Source organism: Protopterus annectens, chromosome 4.part1 (genome assembly GCF_019279795.1).
Source record: "Protopterus annectens isolate FY-2018-M chromosome 4.part1, PAN1.0, whole genome shotgun sequence".
In the NCBI taxonomy this organism is placed as follows: Eukaryota; Metazoa; Chordata; order Ceratodontiformes; family Protopteridae; genus Protopterus; species Protopterus annectens.
This window is the reverse complement of record NC_056734.1, coordinates 699,456,603-699,478,359: the sequence shown is the minus strand read 5'-3', so window position 1 is coordinate 699,478,359 and position 21,757 is coordinate 699,456,603. Positions and strand designations below refer to the sequence as shown.

Sequence of the window (21,757 nt, the reverse complement as noted above, 5' to 3'; positions counted from 1 at the left end):
AGGCTAAAAAAAGATGCATGAGCCGTGTGCTCAAGCCCCTATGCCTAAAAAACAGATGATCAAAATGGCTGAGGATTTAATTACCTTGATCAGGGGTTCACAACCTCCTCCTGATAAGAGGCCTAGGCAAGACACTGATTATGAATCTTCAGATCAGGTTTCTATTTCTTCTGATTTCTCTTTTGATCAGGAATTTTCTGTACCATCCTATGAGGATTCAGTTTCAGAAGAATCCATCCCATCTGTATCTCCTCCTGAAGATTATTCTTTTGGAGAAACCTTGCATACTTTAAGAGACTATTTTCATTGGGAGAGTCAGGATTTCTTCGAATCAAAAAAGAGGCTTAGGGATTTCCTTCTTCTTCCTCAGCATAGGCCTTTGGCTATACCTCCTGTATTAAACATTGTAGATGATGTATTTTCGGAATCTAGCATGGCTCCTGATTCGTAGTAAGCCAGACAGATATTACAGGGTTCCTGACTCCCACAAATTTTTATTCAAAAATCCTGCTGCTGACCCTAAAACTACCTCACAGGGTCCTAAAGGTGTAAAGGCCTCTTCAGCCAAGAACCCTACCCCCTCTGATAGAGATTCCATGGTGCTGGATAGATGAGGAAATAAAGTTTATACGTCTGCAACCTTGGCAATTAGGGCCTTAAACTGACAGCTTCATATGCTGAAATATCAACAGCATGTTATGGGATTATTGAAACAGAAACTGATGTTGATTTCTGAATGTGTGGAAAACAAAGAATTACAGGAATTATTGCATGCAGCAGAACAGGTTGGAAAGCATACTTTGCAGTGTGGTTTTGATTCCTTGGAGGCCTCTTGCAAGGCCGCAGTTACTGGATCTGTGATTAGAAGGCATGCCTGGCTCAAGGAGCAAAATCTGCCTGAAAATGTTAAAGCTAAATTGTTGGATGCACCTTCACAGCATGATACTCTGTTTGGTAATAAGGCAGAAGGGGTTTTAAAGAAAATGGAAGACAAAGCTAAATCTATGCAAACTGTAAAATATTTCTTACAAGTGCAGCCACCCAGATTCAGTAGACACTGGCCTACAAAAAAACTGGTCCTTTCCTGTGTCCAACAGAGCCTCACAAGACAAATCCAGGCACTCAAAAGGCTCTAGATACCAATCACAGGGTTCTTACAGGTCAAAGCAATGGGGTGCCTCTGCCTCCAAATCTGGAGAAAACAAAGCACAATCCTAGAGTAAGCAGTCTCAATGACTTCCCTCTGCCATCACCAAGCACTTATCTTTTGGCAGCCCCCTTGGGGGGAAGATTAGCACTTCATGCTCAAAATTGGCAGTTAGTAACCCAGGACAAGTGGGTATTAAACATAGTATCCCAGGGGTACAGATTTCATTTCCATACCTTGCCAGTTCCAAACGGTTGGCCAAATCTGCCACAAAATCAATGGGCAGAGGCACAGAAACAAGTTACATCCCTCATGGATATGGGGGCTATTCAACCAGTACCAGAACAGGAAAAAGGGCAAGGGTTTTATTCAAGACTGTTCCTGGTACCCAGAAAAGACCATGCCTGGCATCCAATATTGGATTTATCGATTTTGGACACATTCTTGGACATCCCAAAATTCAAAATGCTGACTTTACAACAGCTTCTGCCCATGCTGGGCAAGAATGCTTGGTTAGTGACTCTAGACTTTACCTGCATATCCCAATAAGGGAATCGTGCAGAAGATATCTCCGTTTCAAGGCTGGTTTCATGCATTACCAATTCTCTGCACTGCCATTTGGCTTATCTACTGCGCCCAGGGTCTTTACAAAGTGCCTGGCACCAGTAATTGCATTTTGCAGACAAAGAAGCATACAGATCTATCCTTACTTGGACGACTGTCTCATGCAAGCAGAAAACAAGGACATTCTTCTTCAACATCTGGCATTTGTAAAAAGGCTTCTAACATGCCTAGGGTACACAATAAACGAAAAGAAACCTCAACTGGTACCCTCTCAAAAAATTACATTCCTGGGTGCAAGCTTGAATACAACTGCCCAGATGGCTTACCTTACGCCAGACAAACAAAGGCAACTGACTATTTACTTCAAACAGATGGCAACAAAAACCCAGTTATCTGCAAGACAAATTCTGCAGGCTTTGGGGTTCATGGCATCCTGCATTCTACTAATTCCATATGCAAGACTGCATATGAGGAAACTACAGTGGCATTTAAAACGTTTATGGAGTCAACGTTGTCACAGTCTGGAAACAATGATCCCTCTCATTCCCTGCCTACAACACGAGTTTCTTTGGTGGGCAGAGACATGTCACCAGAACATGGGATGGTCATTCACTCTACTCCCTGCCACCCAAACCCTAACTACAGATGCATCAGACTATGCTTGGGGAGCCCACCTGGCAGGGAGATGCATTCAGGGCATATGTTGCCCAAAACAAATGCATCTGCATATCAACCAGAAGGAGATGTTAGCTGTTCAGAATGCCCTGACAGCCTTCAAGGATTTACTTCATCCAGGACAGCTATTGATAAAGACGGACAACACCACGGTGATATGGTACATACACAAGCAGGGGGGTACACATTCCTAACCCCTTTACAGACTAGCCATGGCATTGTGGGACACAGCCCTGACTTATCAAGTACATCTTCAAGCTCATTTCCTGCCAGGAAAACAAAATACTCTGGCAGACGATCTAAGCAGAAATCTTATGGACCCGCACGAGTGGAAACTGGACCCACAAGTCTTCAGCATGAGAACAGAGAAATGCGGGAGTCCAGACATAGATCTCTTTGCCTCTCCCCAAAGTTATCAACTGGGCAAATTCTGCACAAGGACTTATCACAGACAAGCATGGAAAGTGGATGCCCTATCCTTCAGATGGAAAAACCTATCAGTCTATGCCTTTCCTTCTCTGCCTCTTCTACCCAAGGTCTTACTAAAGGTCAGACAGGAAAAAACAAAAATGATCCTAATTGCCCTGGACTGGCCTCGCCAGCACTGGTACCCAACTCTAAGGAATATATCTCAACTCCCTCCTTGGTACTTGCCTCAAATACCTCATCTACTGTCTCAGCAGAGCAATCAAATTCTGCACAATCAGCTCCAAACTGTAAACCTGGCAGCGTGGCTGATCATGTAATTATTCAAACACCACCTCTCAGTAAATCTGTGATAGATGTCATTTTGGAAGCCAGAAGGCCTAGTACTAGAAAATCTTATGCTGATAATTGGAAGAGATTCTGTGCTTGGAACCAAGCACAAGGAACGGACACAGCAAAGCCAAATATTCCTCAGATTTTACAATACTTAACGCTTGACAAGGGCATATCCTTTTCATCAATAAAAATCCATGCCTCTGCCATCTCGGCTCATTACAACACAGAGCCTTCCATCTTTTCTCATCCTCTGCTAAAACCGTATCTTAGAGGGGCCAAAAATTTAAGGTCTCCCAGAAGATCACAAACTCCTGCATGGGACCTCAATTTTGTGCTGGAAAAGCTCACTGTGCCTCCTTTTGAACCAACAGCTACTGCGGATATAAAATTTTTATCTTGGAAAACAGCTTTCCTTCTGGCAATCACTTCAGCAAGAAGGGTTTTTGAACTACAGGCCCTCATGGCTGTGGAGCCTTTTATTACATTTCATCCAGACGGGGTGTCCCTCAGGACCAATCCTTCTTGTATGCCTAAGGTGGTATCCAGTGTGGCTCTTGACTAAACTATTCACCTGCCAACTTTTTACCCAAATCCGCAGAACAAGGGGGAGCAGATTCTACATTCCTTGGACGTACACAGACAACTAAGATTCTACTTAAACAGGACCAAATCTCCAAGAAAGTCTGAGCAACTACTGGTGGCATTTGCTGCAGGATCAGAGGGGAAGGCTATTTCAAAGCAGACTATTTCAAAGTGGATAAGCCACTGCATTCGTTTCTGCTACTTACATCATGGTAAACCGGTGCCCAAGGAAATCAGGTCACACTTCACCAGTGCTGCATCTACCTCTGCAGTTTTTCTCAGAGGAGTTCCAACCAAACACATTCTAGTAGCTGCTACTTTGAGCTCTGTTCATACATTTACAAAGCATTATCATTTGCCTCTCTTTTCTAAGTCCAGGGCAGGCTTTGCCACTGCAGTTCTGCAGGGCATTATAGCTGCTCCTAATGCTATTTAGTCCCATCCTCCCATCCATAGCTTTGGGATTCTACCCAAATGTAATGACTGCAACAGTGAAACATGAACATAGTACAGTTGTGTACACTCACCATAAATGTAGATGTTTGAGTGTATTCACTGTTGCAGTCTGGGTTACCCACCTGCCTTCCCCCTTTTTCCTAGAACTTCTCTTTCCTTCACTTTATTCTAAACCTTTGTGGTGTATTTGCTTTTTAGATGAAAGTAAAGTTTATGTTGCTACAGTTGCATTTATATATATATATATATATATATGTATATATATATATTTTTTTTTTTTTGCTCCCTGTTTGGGGGGCACCTGACATCTGGGGCAAGAAAAACTGAAGAAAATGGCTTTGGCTGCATGTTTTATACCCCTGACGACCTGACGTCATGGAAGAGGAGACAGCAACTGACGCAGGACCCAAGACTTTGATATTCAGGCTGACTGAGGGCAACCTGCCAGCAGATTACCCAAATGTAATGACTGCAATAGTGAATACACTTGAACATCTACATTTATGGTAAGTGTGCACAACTGTACTGTCTTCACCATCTGTCCTTTGAGGATCATCTGCAATCACTGTCACTTTATTCTGTTTGATACAGACTGCTTAGAGGTGATCTCTGCCTTGCATATAAGGTGATCTTTGAACCTGCATTATTGGAAATGCTTCATATTCGAAAGTTAAATGGTACACAGGTTACTCGCTCTAAAGACCTTAATCTGGTATGTGACATTAATAAAACCTCCTAGAGGGACAGGTTTGTCTCCCTGAGGTTAGCACACCTTTGGAACACTTCCACTTCATGTCAAACAGAGCACCTCATTGGCCCTCTTCAAACACATTCTGGATGGTTGGATGGGTGACAGTAAATTCACCCTGGGGGTTCCACCTGTGTCCCTCTTGGACATGGGCAGTAGGTGTTGATCATGGAAATAAGAGTAAGAACTTGGCTAGGCTTGTAAGGACCCTAGGGCCATTAGCCTAGTAACTTCCTATGATTTGTAGACAGTACTTGCCATAAGATTTGATTATTAAAGCCATTCCTTAGCACTCTGCTTACTTTTGTTTCTTGTTTTTTTTCCTCTGTCTGTTGTGTTATAGTATAGCAATAACCCACGCCTGAGTGTGGGTAATGCTGGATTTACCCACGGTTGGCGTGGTTTAGACAACCGTGGGTAAATCCAGCGTTACCCACACCCAGAAGTGGGTTATTGCTATTATACAATGACATTATTTAAGAAAATAAATAATTACTTTTCTTAAATAATGGCATTGTATAATGCCTCTTTGCTAACCTTCTGCAGCTATCTGGTGTTCCGCGGCAGTTCTGATTTACTGCGCATGCCTACGCAGTACATCAGAGCTGTGGGAAAAAGCAACGGAGAGCAAGATCTCCGTTGCTTTTACTCGCTATGTTAAATGGGTTTAAAATACCGACACAGCTTTAAAATAAGCAACGGAGATCTCCGTTGCTTATTTTAAAGTTGTCTCGCTATGTTAAACTCATTTAACATAGCGAACAGGTTTAAAGCAACGGAGATCGCAAGATCTCCGTTGCTTTACACTAATGTCGCTATGTTAAAGGAGTTTAAAATAGCGAGACAGCTTTAAAAAAAGCAACGGAGATCTGCGTTGCTTTTTTTAAACCTGTGTCGCTATGTTAAGCTCTTTTAACATGGCGAGACAGTGTTTTATACTAACGGAAAAAGTCCGGGCGACCGGACCTTTTTCCGTTAGTATATTGAGGGATTTACAACGGGCACGCTGGTTGGGCTTGCCAATCAGCGTGCACGTTTTAGAGGAGGCATTGTATAATATCAGAGTTAGTTGTTTGACAAGATGACCTGTACTGTTAGGTTCAGTCTGTTGTACAGTTTGACATTTGTGAGATCGTAACAACTTAATGAATATGTAACTTTATTTATGTATTCATTATTTATATTAACAGGAGAAGAGCACTGATCCATACTGAAATTTTCCAAATTCAGCTTGTGAGCAGAGTGTGGTTAAATGACTTCCTCAAAGTCACACAGTAGACAAATGGAGCCTGAGAGAACCTGCCCTGAAGTACAGGAAGCATCTTGTTAAAGCACATAGGCTTACTCCACTGCACTACTGACAAGACAGTCCTGTGCGCTGACTGCCAGATTAGACATCATTTTATTATTATTGGCTATTCAAAATGCTTGTAAAAAAGTATGTTAATGTCATCTGGTATGATTGCTGTGGCAAATTATAACGTTTTGAGGAGATGCACCTTTTGCCTTTGCCACTTATGGTTTAAGTTACAAGAAGACTTTGCTTTTAAAAGCAATTGCTGTTTGTCAGAGCAAGGTTGTTGGCCCTTGTGTTATGCCTGGCACTTTTAGAATTTTTAACATTTAGAATGGATCTTTGTTTTTCCAAGGTTTGATGTCTGAAAAATGGTTTGTGCTCTCTAGTGGCTTAGCCCAGATTCACAGCCAAGCAGTTAATGATAGCCAATGCTGCCATTTTGGATCCCTGTTTATTGCTTAGCAGAGTTTTATCCAAAGGACTCACCCTTTTTAAGTGTATATAATCCAAAATGTAAAGGATTATTGGGAAGAATAGGGTCTGTTGGTGACAAGGATCATTGCAGCAGTACAGTTACTTATACCCGGAAATTAGCTGTAGATAGTTGCATTGTTACTGCAGTATAATACCTTGTACCTTGAAACTGTCTGCAAGTAAATGTCTGTGTTCCAGAGATCTGGACAGTCATAGGGCACAGCTGTTTTCCTTCTAAGACTGAGGACATCAGTATGATACTGTGGGGAAATAGAAAGCAAACCATATTATTTTCAGTACTCGTTTGTCACAAGAATGTATTGGTTCTCATTCCAGATCAGATTGTTAAGTACTCAGTTTGGGGGAAAACTTTATTATTATTAAATTATTGTAAGTAGGATTTATGGTTGTTGAATGATTGCAACATAGATTATGTTGAATTTTTTTTTTTGGGGGGGGGGGGTGTTATTTGTCTGATGATGATGTCTGTGGAAAACATCACCAGCAAATGAGCATTCGAGAGACAGAGTCCCCCAAAGGACTGCCACATTCTTTTTCTCTTGTATCAAGAAGAAGATCGTCAGTTTCCTACCTGGAAGTAATGAGTAATTTTCAATTAAAAAAAAAAGACTGCTGTTATACAGCTGAAATCTGTCGGTCTTACTTGTGGGTTCATAAGTTCATAGGTACTTACTAGCTATTTATCTGTGAGGCTATTAAGAAGCCTAGGCTTACATTCACATGGTAGTTTTTAGCCATTATGTCTTACATACAACTTATCCACAGCCATAAATGGTCTGAACAACGATACGTTGGGACATTTACATTTTCCCATATCCATGAGAGGACAGGGTACTAAATCGAAGGTGAATTTGCAGTTGCATATCCATTTACCCAAATTACATTTAAATGGAGTAAGAGAAGCACTTTACTTTATGAGAGGAAGAGTAGAAGCTGTTCCATAGAAGTGGCATTCTATGTGATACAAACCTATCCATCCAACATGTGCAGTTTATTTTCCAAAGAAATGGCGATCCCTTGAGTGTGTGTTATGTTACTATTGGATTTGTGAATGTGTAGTAGGTCTGACAGAGTAGAGTCTGTTGAAGCTTTGAACTTAAGACAGTATAAAAAAGTAAATAAATACTACTTAAAATATCCATCAGTGAACCTAAAAATACACAAAAAGAAAAGCACCACAAGTACATGATTAAAAAAAATTTCCAACTTAAAGGTTCTATAGACAGTATATGTTGCCTTAGTGGCCTTGCTAGTCGCACGTTGGCCAAAAGGCAGTGGATGCTGAAAGGCGCAGCTTAATACAGCCTTGGTCTACCTCCCAGTTCCTAATCCCATCATGCAATGGCTCATTTGAAGACAGACCGTGGGGCCTCAGATTTGAAACAAAGCCAGGCCTTTGTATTCAAAATTACTATACCACAGATGGATGGTGATCCTCTGTTGCCTGCAAGAGGAGTCAGTCAAGACTGAGATTCTTTTCATCATGGTGTTCCCCTTTCAAGATTCCATCTAGTTTGTTTGAGGAGCATTGCAAAAATCAAATTTTCTCTCTGCAGAAGTAGAGATCTGACCTAGGGATGTCCACCCCACATACTCCTACCCTAGCTTCCACTTAGGTTTTTGTTAGAGTACATGATAACTTAGCAAGGATTAATGTCCCCAACCATCCCCTTACATTGCACAACTTTCTACTTCAGGCATTGCACAACTAACCAAAAGGAAATGAGATTCCTCCTTGCAGGAAACATCTGACTTGGATATGGAGGGAAAGATGGACCTAAGTTATTCTGACCATGTACACTTTCTGTTGTTTATGACCCCAGTCAGGAGCATTCCATGTCCTCAGACTCCCCTCCAGAAGATATATCCTTCAACAAAACCCTGAATCTCTTTGGGTGACAGTTGAAGTGGGACACTCAAGCTGTCAGCAAACCATAAATGTGAGCTCCTGGACATGGAGGATCCCAGGACCGTGGCCATTCCTTCAGTCATGCAACATTTGGGAATGTTTGAAGAAAACTTTCTATGACCATGTACACTGCTACCTGTTCCCAATAAGCCGGGCTGTCTTTAGAAGGTCCAGAATAGAAGCAAGTGTTCAAGAATCCAGTTGCATACCCAGCCGTGATATTCCAGAATGCAGTAAGATTTAGACTAAATTCTCTCTGTAATGACAAATGATGGAGACAAGGTTCTAGACTGTTTTGGAAAAGAATTTGTATACCCACCATAACATTGGGTGTACATGTTATAGGATTAGAACAATGCCTTCAAACAAATGTACAGTAATGGGAACTACCTAATGGGTTAATACTCTTAAGAAGAAAGGTCACGTCGGCTGACTCAAATAGCTATGTAAGTGAGAAATCATGCCATTAGATGTGGCTATGATGCCACTGATGCTTTTGCAAGGGTGCAGCTATAAGGTACATTTATACATAGGTGTGCCTATTTAAGGATCCATCCTTTCTTGCAAAGGGCCAACTTTTGAATGCTACATTTGATAAGGATTTACTATTTGTGCCCCCTTCCTAAGACGCTTTTAAGAATTAGTTTGGCAGTTAGAGTCAACGATTAAGACTATGAGCTGCTTACAAGATGCTTCCTGTAATCCTGGGTTTGATTTGTCAGCCACTGTTTACTGTATGGTTGAACAAGTCACTTAGACAGTGCTTCCAGGCTTAGTCTGAAAATGGGCTGATCAGTGCATGAGCTTGATTAGCGAACAAATAAATCTGTCAGCCAGTTGTTTCACCGAACAGTCCCCAGAAGGTAATAGGACAGTTATGTACCAAGCAGTGGCTCTTAGACATTGAGACAGAACAGCTGAAGTAAAACATGACTTCTGTGCGGCAGAGGTCGTGGCCAGGTTAGAGGAGTAACACATCCTTTCCCAGTCAGGATGAAGCTGTTCAGTTCTGATTATGCACCCCCCACAACACACCATAAGAGGAAACCTGTCCCTTTTCAAAAACAACTAGTTCAGCCTGACCACAGTGGATAAGATTAATCATTGGCTATTGTTGCACAATCAACTTCGAGACTTTTCCGTTCAATCAAAAAATACCCCCAGCCTCCATTTGACTGGACCAGGTAGGGTTGCTTTATGTACAGAAGTTATGTATCGGTCAGGAATTTATGGTGATACCAGAAAATTTGTTTTTTGATGAGTACGTGTAAAGTATTTTGAGTTCTGTCTTATTTTTTAAGTACATTTTCTTAACTGCTTCATCCTTACTGCTTACTTTCTAAATTACTTCCCTTTTTTTCTATGTTTCATTCAGTACGTCTTGTCACAATCGCCTTTTATTTGCTCTAACTAGCAACCATGGGAGGTATGAAATATTGCTACTGACAGATAATTAGGTTATCAGCCCAATCATTTTCATGATTGTATCCCATTCAAAGTACGTAAAGATGTAAAAATTTGAGCCCTTCTTTTTTACCAAACAAAACTTAGGTTTGTTTTTACTGTGTATATGTCATCAAACAAAGAAATACGTGGCATACCTACTGAGCAGGTCCTTTTCCAGCCTGCGTGAGTGAAAATTTGGCAGTCAGATGTTTACAAAGCCAGCACTGAATTTGGGAGAATCAGGGGTAGAACTTTTTTCTTCATAATATACCCACTAATTAAAGAAATTCTACTTTGGTTGCCATCCAAAGGAGCGTGGATAGTGAATGCCTTCTCTGACCTCTGAATTCAGGGGCTGTTGTATTTCCACCATTACCAATTTGCCAAGAGTGTACCTAAAGATAAAAAAGGAAGGGCATTGATTATGCTAACAGCCCTGCTCTAGCTTGGGCAGCTGTGGTTCTCCAAGTTTGTTCATTTGAAAAGGCAGAGACCCTGTACCCCTACCATATCGGTGCACCCTACCCTAGACATAAAAAAAGGATTCTGTAGTCCATCCAGACCTCAAAAGTCTAAACTTAGCAGCTTGTATGATCTCTACTTTGTTCCCCTTTGGGAACATTTCCACACTGAGGTGTGGTATGTAGCCTGAAGGAAGCTATAAAATTTAAAAGGAAATCATACCTTGCTAAATAGGGAATGCACTAATAACCAAATGCAGCTTAATATAGTACTTTTACTAATAGTTATGAAGTACCTAACGGAGCTTTTGCGAAGGAACTATACCTTAGTTAAAATATTCCTACCAGTCATTGCTTTTCTTTAGATTTTTCGCTTGGCGTTATTTTCTACAGCAAATCAGTTCATGAATGGGGTTCTTCACTTGAGAAGACCTAGGAAACCTATCACCACCCTCCCCTTTTACTTTAGTTTTTATGATAAGAAACTGACACTTGCTCCCTTAGGACCAACCAGTACTGCAGCACTGAAGTATTGGTAGTCCGGCTGTCCCAGTCCCCAATATACCAGAGAGGATGGACGCCGTCAGGGCGCATTAGACTGGACGCCACGCCAGGGTACTAATGAAAGTGAATAACTGTATTTCTTGTGGGAAACAGATACCTCATAGGGATACCATACCTTGTGTATACCTTGTTTAGGGCCTGAAAGCGCGACGTTGTTGGATGCTTGCTTGTGCTTGGTTTAACAAGCGCACTATTAAGAAGGCAGACGAGGTTAGTGTTTGGGAAGGCTCAGTGTAGTTAGAGCCTCCTTCTCTGTTGCCAAAACTTTGAGAGGGTAGGCCAAAGTCAGCTTCAGGTGGGGGCTAGCATTTCTCAGGGACCTAAAGGTGTTAAGGCTCCTCGTGGTTAAAAACCCTGTTCCCTGATAAAGAGGCAAGGGCTTGGATAGATGGGGAAAGAAAGTGTATACTTCTTCCGAGGGCAGGGGGGTCCTTTTCAGAACAGAAACAGACCCAATGACCTCAGCTGCCAGCTGCCAGTAGATTCTGCGTCTGGCAGAGGAAGACTGTGTTCAAGATGTTGACGCTACAAACAGCTTTACCCTCTGCTGGGCAAGATCACTCTCTGCATTGCCCTTTGAAACTATCTACTGCGCCCAGAGTATTCACAAGTTCTTGGTCCAGTATTATTACTTCTTGGGCGACTGCCTGATTCTGCTCAAGAAAAAGGAAGACCGAATATGTTATAGCAGTGCTAAGATGCCTAGGAGTATTCTGTGAGCGAAATATGATTTTATGGGAGACTGCGCTAAAGCTTGCAACCTACTCTTCAGGGGGGTTTCTGCGAGCACAGAACCAGACATAGATCTGTTCGCTTCTCCACTAAACCACCAGCTGCCAAAGTTTTGCACAAGGGGGGGTTCACACACACAGCTGAAAGTGGATGAGATTTCTGAGCCTAATTTGAGTGTGGTTCTTCAATATCTTACTGAGTTATTTTTCTGTTGGCTATTACTTCTGCAAGAGGGGTGTCTGAGTTGCAGGGCCTTATGGCAGTAGAGCCCTTTGATTTTCCATAAGGATAGGGTACTTACGCTGGGATTAGGCCTCATTCCACTAGGGCTACTGCCACTAACAACACATTTCTAAGGGGGGTAAGCATATAAGGATATTATTTTGGAGCACAGTGGAGGTCAGTTACATACTTTTCTAAAATCACCTTCCTACTCTAAGTCTAGGGCTGGTTTTACACACAGCTTTTTTGCAAGGCATGTTGTCAGCTCCTACTTCTTTATGATTTGCCAGCCTTACCTCTGCTTTTTCTCTTGGAAAACATTGTTCAAAGTACCTGTCAAGACTGTCAGGCGAATGTCTAAGCTGCAAGCTTTGGTGTGAAAAAGCATACACTCCTTCACAAGGACAGGGAAACAAGCCTCACCTTTTGTGCCAGATGAAGTCTCACTGCTGTCATTAGATCAGGCCATCTAATTTTTGGAATTTGTTTTATGTATGTATTTACTTTTTTTTGCATTATTGGGAAAGTCTGTCTGGGCATTATAGTTCCTTTTAAGCAGAGACCTTTGGAGAAAAGCTCTAGTATGTTTATAATTTATATTTATAAGCAAGCCCGCAGTATAGTCAAACAGCAAGTATAATAAATTGGTGTTTGGTACAACTTAATATGTAGCAGTTTGCTTGAGAAAGCAAAATAATGTATGATACATGGCCACAACTTAACAGGTTATAGTATGCATGAACAGCAAAATAATGTGATACATTATTTGAAATATTAAATGCAATTAGAGTGAAACAGTGCATTAGTAGTAGATAATCGAACTGGACTACTTGAAATGGGTTTACTCATAAATAGTAATATCAGCTATAGATAGAAGTAGTTTAGCTGTGAAACAAGTTAGTTGATGAAGATGTGATACTGGAAATCTGTATGTTTACCAATATGATAGAAGTAAAGATACTCAAAAATAAAATAATAGTTTGCAGAAATAAAATGGGAAAAATAACTATATACTCCACATGAGTTCTGGTCATTTCTAGACTTGATGTGCTTAAGCAGGGATTGAGTTCTTACATGGGTATATTGGTACAGTAAGTGGTTGAAATATTGAATAGGTTAACCAGATACACAGGAATTGATGTCCAAATCTGTGAGGAATTGGTTTAACTCAATTCTGAATACATGAAGGTTACTATTAATAAGTCTCAATGAGAGAGAGAGATGGAATTCCAGATTTTAGAAATGAGTTAGAGTATAAGTCATTGCCATCTGAGTTGTGTGACTTGTGTATTGTAAGGAATAGTTTGCTTTGAGTAAAGGATCTTTCTGGGAGAATTGTGATGAATGACGTATTTTAATTGTCATTTTTCTGGTTTAATAATTAGTTGAGAGTAAGTGAGATAGTTGAGTAGTTTGTGCCAGTTATGGAGTTTTAACTTAAAATATAGAACAGTGGTCAAAAGTGTTTGCTTCTACAGGATGTGCACAGACAACTGAGGTAATAAACTTAAAGGACAAAGGATTTCCGATGGACTGATCAGCTCTTTGTTTCCTGTATACCCTGAAAGTAGTGGTGATCCTGTTATTCAAATATATACTTGTCTAGTGAATTTGCTCACACAACAATGCTTTATGACAAGTACTTCATGCATCTCTACCTTGAGATGTTGTCCTTTTTTGCTGTGGCAGTTATTTCTGTGGTTAATCCTGTTTTCTTTTATTTTTGAAGAGACACTGGAGAAAGTAAGAAGATACTTATGAGCTCTGCAAGAGACGACTCTGAGCCTTTTGTGGGTTTGGCCTACAAACTAGAGGTAATTAAACTGAACTTTTTTGTATGAAAAGAGTGTAAATTTGAATGACGTTGCTACATGGTTAAACTTTTATGTTAAAAGTGTTGCTTTTTACCTTAGAATTAGAAGTAACAGATATGGATGATGGGCTCAAATCCAGCCATTTTGATCATATGCTATTCTTTTTCTTTTGGTTCAGTTTTTTTGTGCATTATGTATGACATTTGTTCCTTATCGTTTGATGGACTCTGACCTGTATGTCTGTCCCCTTTCTGGAAAGAGCTTTCTTGCATTGCTTTGTATTCTTCTATCTGTTGTCTGTGTTGTCACAGTGTTCCCTATGCCCTATTTAAGTTTGCAGAGTAAAACAGCTAAATTGCCATATTTCATTAGTTTAGTATATCCTAATAATTATTTTATATTTCCCACATTATATATGAATTACTTAGCTCATATGATGTGACATTTTCTGCAATTTCATCTCTTTGTTGTGCCTGGTTTGTACACTATCTCCTCTTTTTCTTACTTCATTACTTTTTTCCTGTGGAAAACACTGTGGTTAGTACTATTCTAGGCAAGGTGTTGTCAGTATATTTGCACAGGTATTTTCTTCTTATGATCCTCATTCCATGGATGTTGGTTTCTAAAATGTTTTTTTTCTAATTATATTGCAACCAATATGGACAGGTAGAAGGCTAGAGACTCCTGTTAAGTGAGAAAAAAAAAAAAAAAAAATATATATATATATATATATATATATATATATATATATATATATATATATATATATATATATATATATATATATATATGGGTACCTATCAGTTCACCGACAGGTCAAAACATCGACACTCATGTTGACCACATCATCGACACTTCATAACATCGACGTTTCAGGTAAGCGATCTTCCCCCTCACAGGACCCATGGTAGCACTCGTTTCTCTGTTATAACGCGTAGGGTTTACATCATTATTCAAAATTTACCCTGACAGCGTTGTCCTTACCTTCTTAATAGTGAAACGAGTGCTACCATGGGTCCTGTGAGGGGGAAGATCGCTTACCTGAAACGTCGATGTTATGAAGTGTCGATGATGTGGAGTCGAACATGTGAGTGTCGATGTTTTGACCTGTCGGTGAACTGATAGGTACCCATATATATATATATATATATATATATATATATATCTATATACACACATACACGTATTAAGAACCATAAATATCAGTCTGAAAAGTCTGGCTGGTAGGTGGTGCAGATGGTTAGGGCTGTGAGCTGTAGTTTCTGTGTTACAGGGTTTGATTCTGTTACCCTTTATTTTCCTGCTGTGTGACCTTGAGCAAGTCACTTAAAAAGATGATGTTCATCGTGTTTCACTGTTGCAGTCATTACTCTTGGGTTATCCTGCTGGCAGGCTACCCTCAGTCGGCCAGAATTCCAAAGTCTAGGTCCGGCGTCTGTTGCTGTCGCCTCTTCCCTGACGTCAGTGCGCCAGGGGTATAAAAGATGCAGCCGATGCCATTTTATCCAGTCTTTCTTGCCGCGTGGTGCCCGAAGCAAAAGCAGTTCACAAGTGCCGGTTGGCCGACTCCTGAGATTTTCAAATCCGAATTTCAGAACCGAAGTCTTCATTAAAGCTAAGTACCCCATTGGGGAAACTTTTTTCTTGCTTCAGACCTTTGTCAGAAAAAGTTAACAATTGTATTTCTTGTGGGAAGCAAATACCTCATAAGGATTTTCACTCTTACTGTATTCCTTGCCTAGGCCCTGATCACAGCGTTGCTAGCTGTTGGTTTTGGGCTAGATTTAACCAACGCACTATTAAGCGTGGGTTCGATTTTGCATTTCATTACTTTGGCCGAAGATTTAATTATGTAATGCTGTTGGAACAGCCGACGACCGGAGTTTACAAAAAACGTAAGGACAAGGAAAAGGATAGGCATCCGAGGTCCAAAACCGACGACGAGGTCTCCGCAAGGCCAGTCGCTGGTTCACCAGTTCTCAGTGAGGCGCTTTTGCAGCCCCTGGCGCCCGCTACCTCAGAGCCACAGGCCGCTTCTGACTCCCACGTGGAGCAGACTGGGCTTCTGGATACTCAAGGTATTGGACACTCTAAAATCATTCCCTCAGATGGGTCCGGAGCCGCTGAGCATGCATTGGCTTCTGAGGGTGTCTTCAGACCTACACAACTATATATGAAGCCAACTTCATCTTCAAAGACTAAAGCAGCTCTAAAGACAAAGAAACAAGTACAGCATTCTCCTACTCAGACTTCCATGCCTAAGAAACAGATGCTCAAAATGGTCGAAGACCTTATGACTTTGATCAGGTGTTCCCATCCCCCTCCTAATAAGAGGCCTAGGCAATAGACAGAGTATGATTCTTCTGATCAGGTTTCTATTTCTTCAGATTCCTCTTCTGAACAGGATTATCCCATGCTTCCCTATGAGGATTCTGATGCTGAAGAATCCATTCCTTCAGCCTCTCCTCCTGAGGATTATTCTTTTGGGGAAACCCTACATACCATGAGGGAACATTTCCACTGGGAGAGCCAAGACTATTCTGAATCTAAGAAAAGGCTCAGAGACTTTCTGCTACTTCCTCAGCACAGACCCCTTGCTATTCCACCTGTTCTAGACATTGTAGATGATGTATTTTCAGAGTCCGGCCTGTCCCCTGACTCTTTACCCCCTGCACCTGCTAAGCTAGACAGATACTATATCTCAGGGTCCCAAAGGGGTTAAAGCTTCCACTGCAAAAAAACCTGTCCCCTCTGATAGGGATTCTAGGGCTCTAGACAGATAGGTGAAACAAGCTTACACTTCTGCTACCTTGGCTGCAAGGGCTTTAAATTGGCAGTTTCATATGCTTAAATATCAGCAATATTTAATGCCACTGCTTAAACAGAAATTGTTGGCAAATACTGAATGTTCAGAGAACAAGGAATTGCAGGATTTATTGCTTGCAGCTGAACAAGTGGGAAAGCATACTTTGCAATGTGGTTATGATTCACTGGAGGCCTCTTGCAGGGTCGCTGTTACAGGTTCTGTTATTAGAAGGCATGCTTGGTAAAGGAACAGAATCTGCCTGATTATGTTAAAGCAAAATTATTAGATGCTCCATTACAGCATGATACTTTGTTTGGTACTAAAGCAGAAGAGGTATTGAAAAAAATGGAGGATAAAGCAAAATCCATGCAGACTGTCAAGGATTTCTTACAGGTACAGCCACCCAGGTTTAGCAGGAACTGGCCTTCTAAACATTGGTCCTTTCCAGTGTCAGACAGACCACAAAGAGGCAGATACAGGTGTCCCAGAGGCATTTCTCAGCCCCAAGGCTCATACAGGCCTAAACAGTGGGGTGCTCCTACCTCCAAAAGCGGAGAAGACAAATCACAATCTTACAGGAAACAGTCCCAATGACTTTCCTTTGCCATATCCAAGCAATTTTCTTTTGGGAGCCCCCTTAGGGGGAAAACTAGCACTTTTTTCATCAAATTGGGAAATGGTTACCCAAGACAAATGGGTCCTGAACATAGTGTCCCAAGGCCCTTCCAAGGTCAAAAGGTATGCCAGACCTGCCACACAATCAATGGGCAGAGGCAAAAAAACAAATTACAGCCCTCGTGGACATGAGGGCCATTCAACAAGTACCACAACAAGAGCAGGGGCAAGGATTTTACTCCAGACTTTTCTTAGTGCCCAGAAAGGACAAAACCTGGAGACCAATACTGGACCTGTCTACACTAAATACGTTCCCAGAAGTTCCAAAAATTCAAGATGTTGACTCTACAGCAGCTACTGCCCATGCTGGGCAAGAGGGCTTGGCTCGTAACTTTGGACCTAAAAGAGGCATACCTACATGCCCCAATCAGACAATCTTAAAGAAGATACCTCAGATTCATAGCTGGCTCAATGCAGTACCAATTCTCTGCACTGCCCTTTGGCTTATCTACTGCGTCCAGAGTCTTCACAAAATGCCTGGCACCAGTAATTGCATTTTGCAGACAAAGAGGAATTCAAATATATCCCTGCTTGGACAACTGCCTAATTCAAGTAGAGAACAAAGACATTCTTCTAAAGCATCTGGCATTTGTAAAAAGATTATTAATTGGCCTAGGGTACACAGTAAATGAAAAGAAATCAAAACTAGTGCCCTCTCAAGAGATAATATTCCTGGGTGCAAGCTTAAATGCAACTGCCCAGATGGCTTATCTCACGCCAGACAAACAAAAGCAACTGACTTCTTACTTCAAGAAATTGGCAACAAAAACCCACTTATCTGCAAGGAAAATCCTGCAGGCCTTGGGTTTCATGGCATCCTGCATTCTAATTCCATATGCCAGACTGCATATGAGGAAACTACAGTGGTATCTAAAAAGTGTTTGGACTCAGCATTACCACAGCCTTGAGACAGTAATTGCGCTCATTCCCTGCCTGCAACAGGGGTTTCGATGGTGGGCAGAGGCCTGTCACCACAACAAGGGTCTGCCATTCAGTTTACCCACAGCCAGACAGACACTGACAACGGATGCATCAGATTATGCCTGGGGGGCCCATATGGCAGAAAAATGTATTCAGGGCACATGGCCTGCAAACCAGATGCATTTTCACATCAATCAAAAAGAGATGCTAGCTGTTCAAAATGCCCTGACATCTTTCAAGTACCTGCTTCATCCACGACAGCTACTGATAAAGACAGACAATACTACGGTCATGTGGTACATAAACAAGCAGGGAGGTACACATTCCTACCCCCTCTGCAGACAAGCAATGACCTTATGGGACACAGCATTGACTTATCAAGTTCACCTGCAAGCACAATTCCTGCCAGGAAAAACAAATACACTGGCAGATGAACTAAGCAGAAACCTCATGGATCCCCACGAATGGAAACTGGATCCACAAGTCTTCAGCATGATAACAAGGAAATGGGGATGCCCAGACATAGATCTATTTGTCTCCCCTCACAACTGCTAATTGCAGAGATTTTGCACAAGGATTTATCACAAGCAAGCATGGAAAGTGGACGCCTTATCCTTCAGCTGGAAAAATCTAACCGTATATGCCTTTCCTCCACTGCCTCTCCTTCCCAGGGTACTCCTAAAGGTCAGACAAGAGAAGCCAAAAATGTTACTGATTGCACCAGACTGGCCACACCAGCACTGGTACCCAATCCTAAAGAGCTTGTCTCAAGGTCCAGCATGGATATTGCCTCAAACTTCTCACTTGCTGACCCAACAAAACAATTGGATTCTGCACAGCCAACTCAGAACCTTAAATCTGGCAGCATGGCGGATAATGTAGCCATTCAGAACACTCCTCTTTCAAAAGCTGGTATGGATGTTATCTTGGATGCCAGGAGGCCCACTACCAGAAAATCTTATGCAGAAAAATGGAAGAGATTCTGTGCTTGGAACCAGGAACAAGGCATTGACACAGGTGTACCAAATATCCCTCAGATTTTACAATACCTAACTGAGATGCTGAACGAAGGCATTTCCTTCTCGTCAATTAAGATTCATGCCTCTGCCATTTCAGCCCATTACAATACGGAACCACCTATCTTTTCTCATCCTTTAATAAGGCAGTACCTCAAAGGGGCCAAAAACATTAGGCCTCCATGGAGAGCACCAATTCCGGCCTGGGACCTCGATTATGTTTTGGAAAAACTCACACTGCCTCCTTTCGAGCCAGCCTCAACAGCGGATATAAAATTCTTATCCTGGAAAACTGCTCTGCTCCTAGCAATAACCTCTTCAAGACGAGTCTCAGAGTTACAAGCACTCATGGCTGTGGAACCTTTCATCATTTTTCATCCAGACAGGGTTTCTCTGAGGACAAACCCAACATTTATGCCTAAGGTGGTGTCCAGTGTGGCCCTCAACCAAACCATTCACTTGCCCACCTTTTATCCAAATCCACAGAACAAGGGTGAGAAAATTCTGCATTCTTTGGACATACACAGGCAGTTACGCTTCTACTTGGACAGAACTAAAGCTTTCAGAAAGACTGAGCAACTTTTAGTGTCATATGCTGCAGGATCACAAGGAAAGGCTATCTCAAAACAGACCATTTCTAAATGGATAAGCCATTGCATCCGTTTCTGCTATTATCAGCATGGCAAATCAGTGCCTAAGGGCATTAGGCCTCATTCTACCAGAGCAGCAGCCACTTCAGCAGCCTTCCTCAGAGGAGTACCAACCAAAGACATCTTAGAGGCTGCAACTTGGAGTTCAGTGCACACTTTTACAAAGCACTACCACTTACCTCTTTACTCTAAATCCAGAGCAGGCTTTGCCATTGCAGTTCTGCAGGGCCTCATAGCCTCTCCTAATCCTGTTTAGCCCAGCCACCCATACTCAGCTTTGGGATTCAACCCAAGAGTAATGACTGCAACAGTGAAACACAATGAACATAGTACAGTTGTGTACCTACCATAAATGTAGATGTTCGAGTGTATTCACTGTTGCAGTCCAGGTTACCCACCCACCATCCCCCTTTTTCTTTGCTGGGACTTATCTGTACTTCTCTATCCTATACAACCTATGTGGTGTATTTGTTTGTAGATGAAGGAAATGTTATTTTTGTGCATGCATATTTATTGGCATATTTTTTCAGCCTACCAGCTTGGGGGCACCTGACATCTGGGGCAAGAAAAACTGAAGAAAATGGCGTCGGCTGCATCTTTTATACCCCTGGCACACTGACGTCAGGGAAGAGGCGACAGCAACCGACGCCGGACCTAGACTTTGGAATTCTGGCCGACTGAGGGTAGCCTGCCAGCAGGATAAACCAAGAGTAATGACTGCAACAGTGAATACACTCTAACATCTACATTTATGGTAGGTACACAACTGTACTTTGCTTCTAGGTCGCTCCTGTGTCCTGTGGACTCACCTGGTTAACAAGTGGGTTGTGTTCTTATTGTTATTATTATGAATAACCTGTACAAGAGCAACCTTAATTAAAACAAGTTGGCTTTGATGCATTTCAGTCATTATTAACCAGGATTTTACAAAATGTTGTGTGGGGTAATAGTTTATCTATGCTTGTTATCTCAATATGGAAGGAGGACAAAAACTGCATTCATCCATTTTCAGATGTACATCAGGAGAGTATAAAACAAACATTTATTGTATTACTGATGACTGTCTGTATTTCTTGTCTCACTTAATGGTTTTCTGCTGGACTGTTGCATTCATAGAGTGTGTGGACTAGAAGGTTTAATTTTTCCATTACAGTTCCATTTACAGTGGTATTATTTTTAAGCTTATGTGATGCCCCTGCACTGTCCCAGTAATCAAGGAGCCTCAATCCCCACCACTAGCACCAGTGAAGGATGTACACATTGGGAGGATGGCAAATACACATACAGTAAAGTACAATTTCCCTTAAGAGCACACAGAGATCACAGTCAGTTTGGGGCTGGTTTCTCCCTCTTTTTACAGATCCCCAATAAGACTCCCCACTGGCACACCTATAGGGTTAAGATCTCAGCTGAGGGGTCAAGCCAAGACCTCCAGCACCCTCTCTGTCCAGCCAGAAACTACGACTCCTGGAAGGTGAAGAGAAAAAGAGACAGAGGCAACATGAAAAGGAGGCGCTGACTCTTCGCCAAAGTCATGGAGGTAATGGGAAAGGGAGTGACCGAACCTCAGAAGCAACAAAGATCAGTACATTTCTTCCACAATTTACAGAGGGGGGTAATTTTGCCAGTTTCATTCATATGTTTGAAAGGGTATGTAAACAGTATAATGTTGACCAAGGGCTCTGGCTATGGTTCCTGACCCCCTTACTCCATGGTAAAGCTGTAACTGTAATATTTAAACTGTCTGATTCTGATTGTTTACATTATAATGTTGTAAAGAACTGTCTTTTAGAATGTTTTAAGTTAACACCTGAA

At 41.7% G+C, this 21,757-nt stretch overlaps 1 protein-coding gene across 1 annotated transcript in view; it reads left to right on the top strand.

The window, feature by feature from the left end:
- GFM1 (G elongation factor mitochondrial 1) overlaps positions 1-21,757 on the top strand; it is a 1,399,365-nt gene that overhangs the window by 325,186 nt on the left and 1,052,422 nt on the right. The window contains 1 exon segment of the mRNA XM_044070477.1: positions 13,790-13,874. Coding sequence (XP_043926412.1) covers positions 13,790-13,874 — 85 coding nt within the window.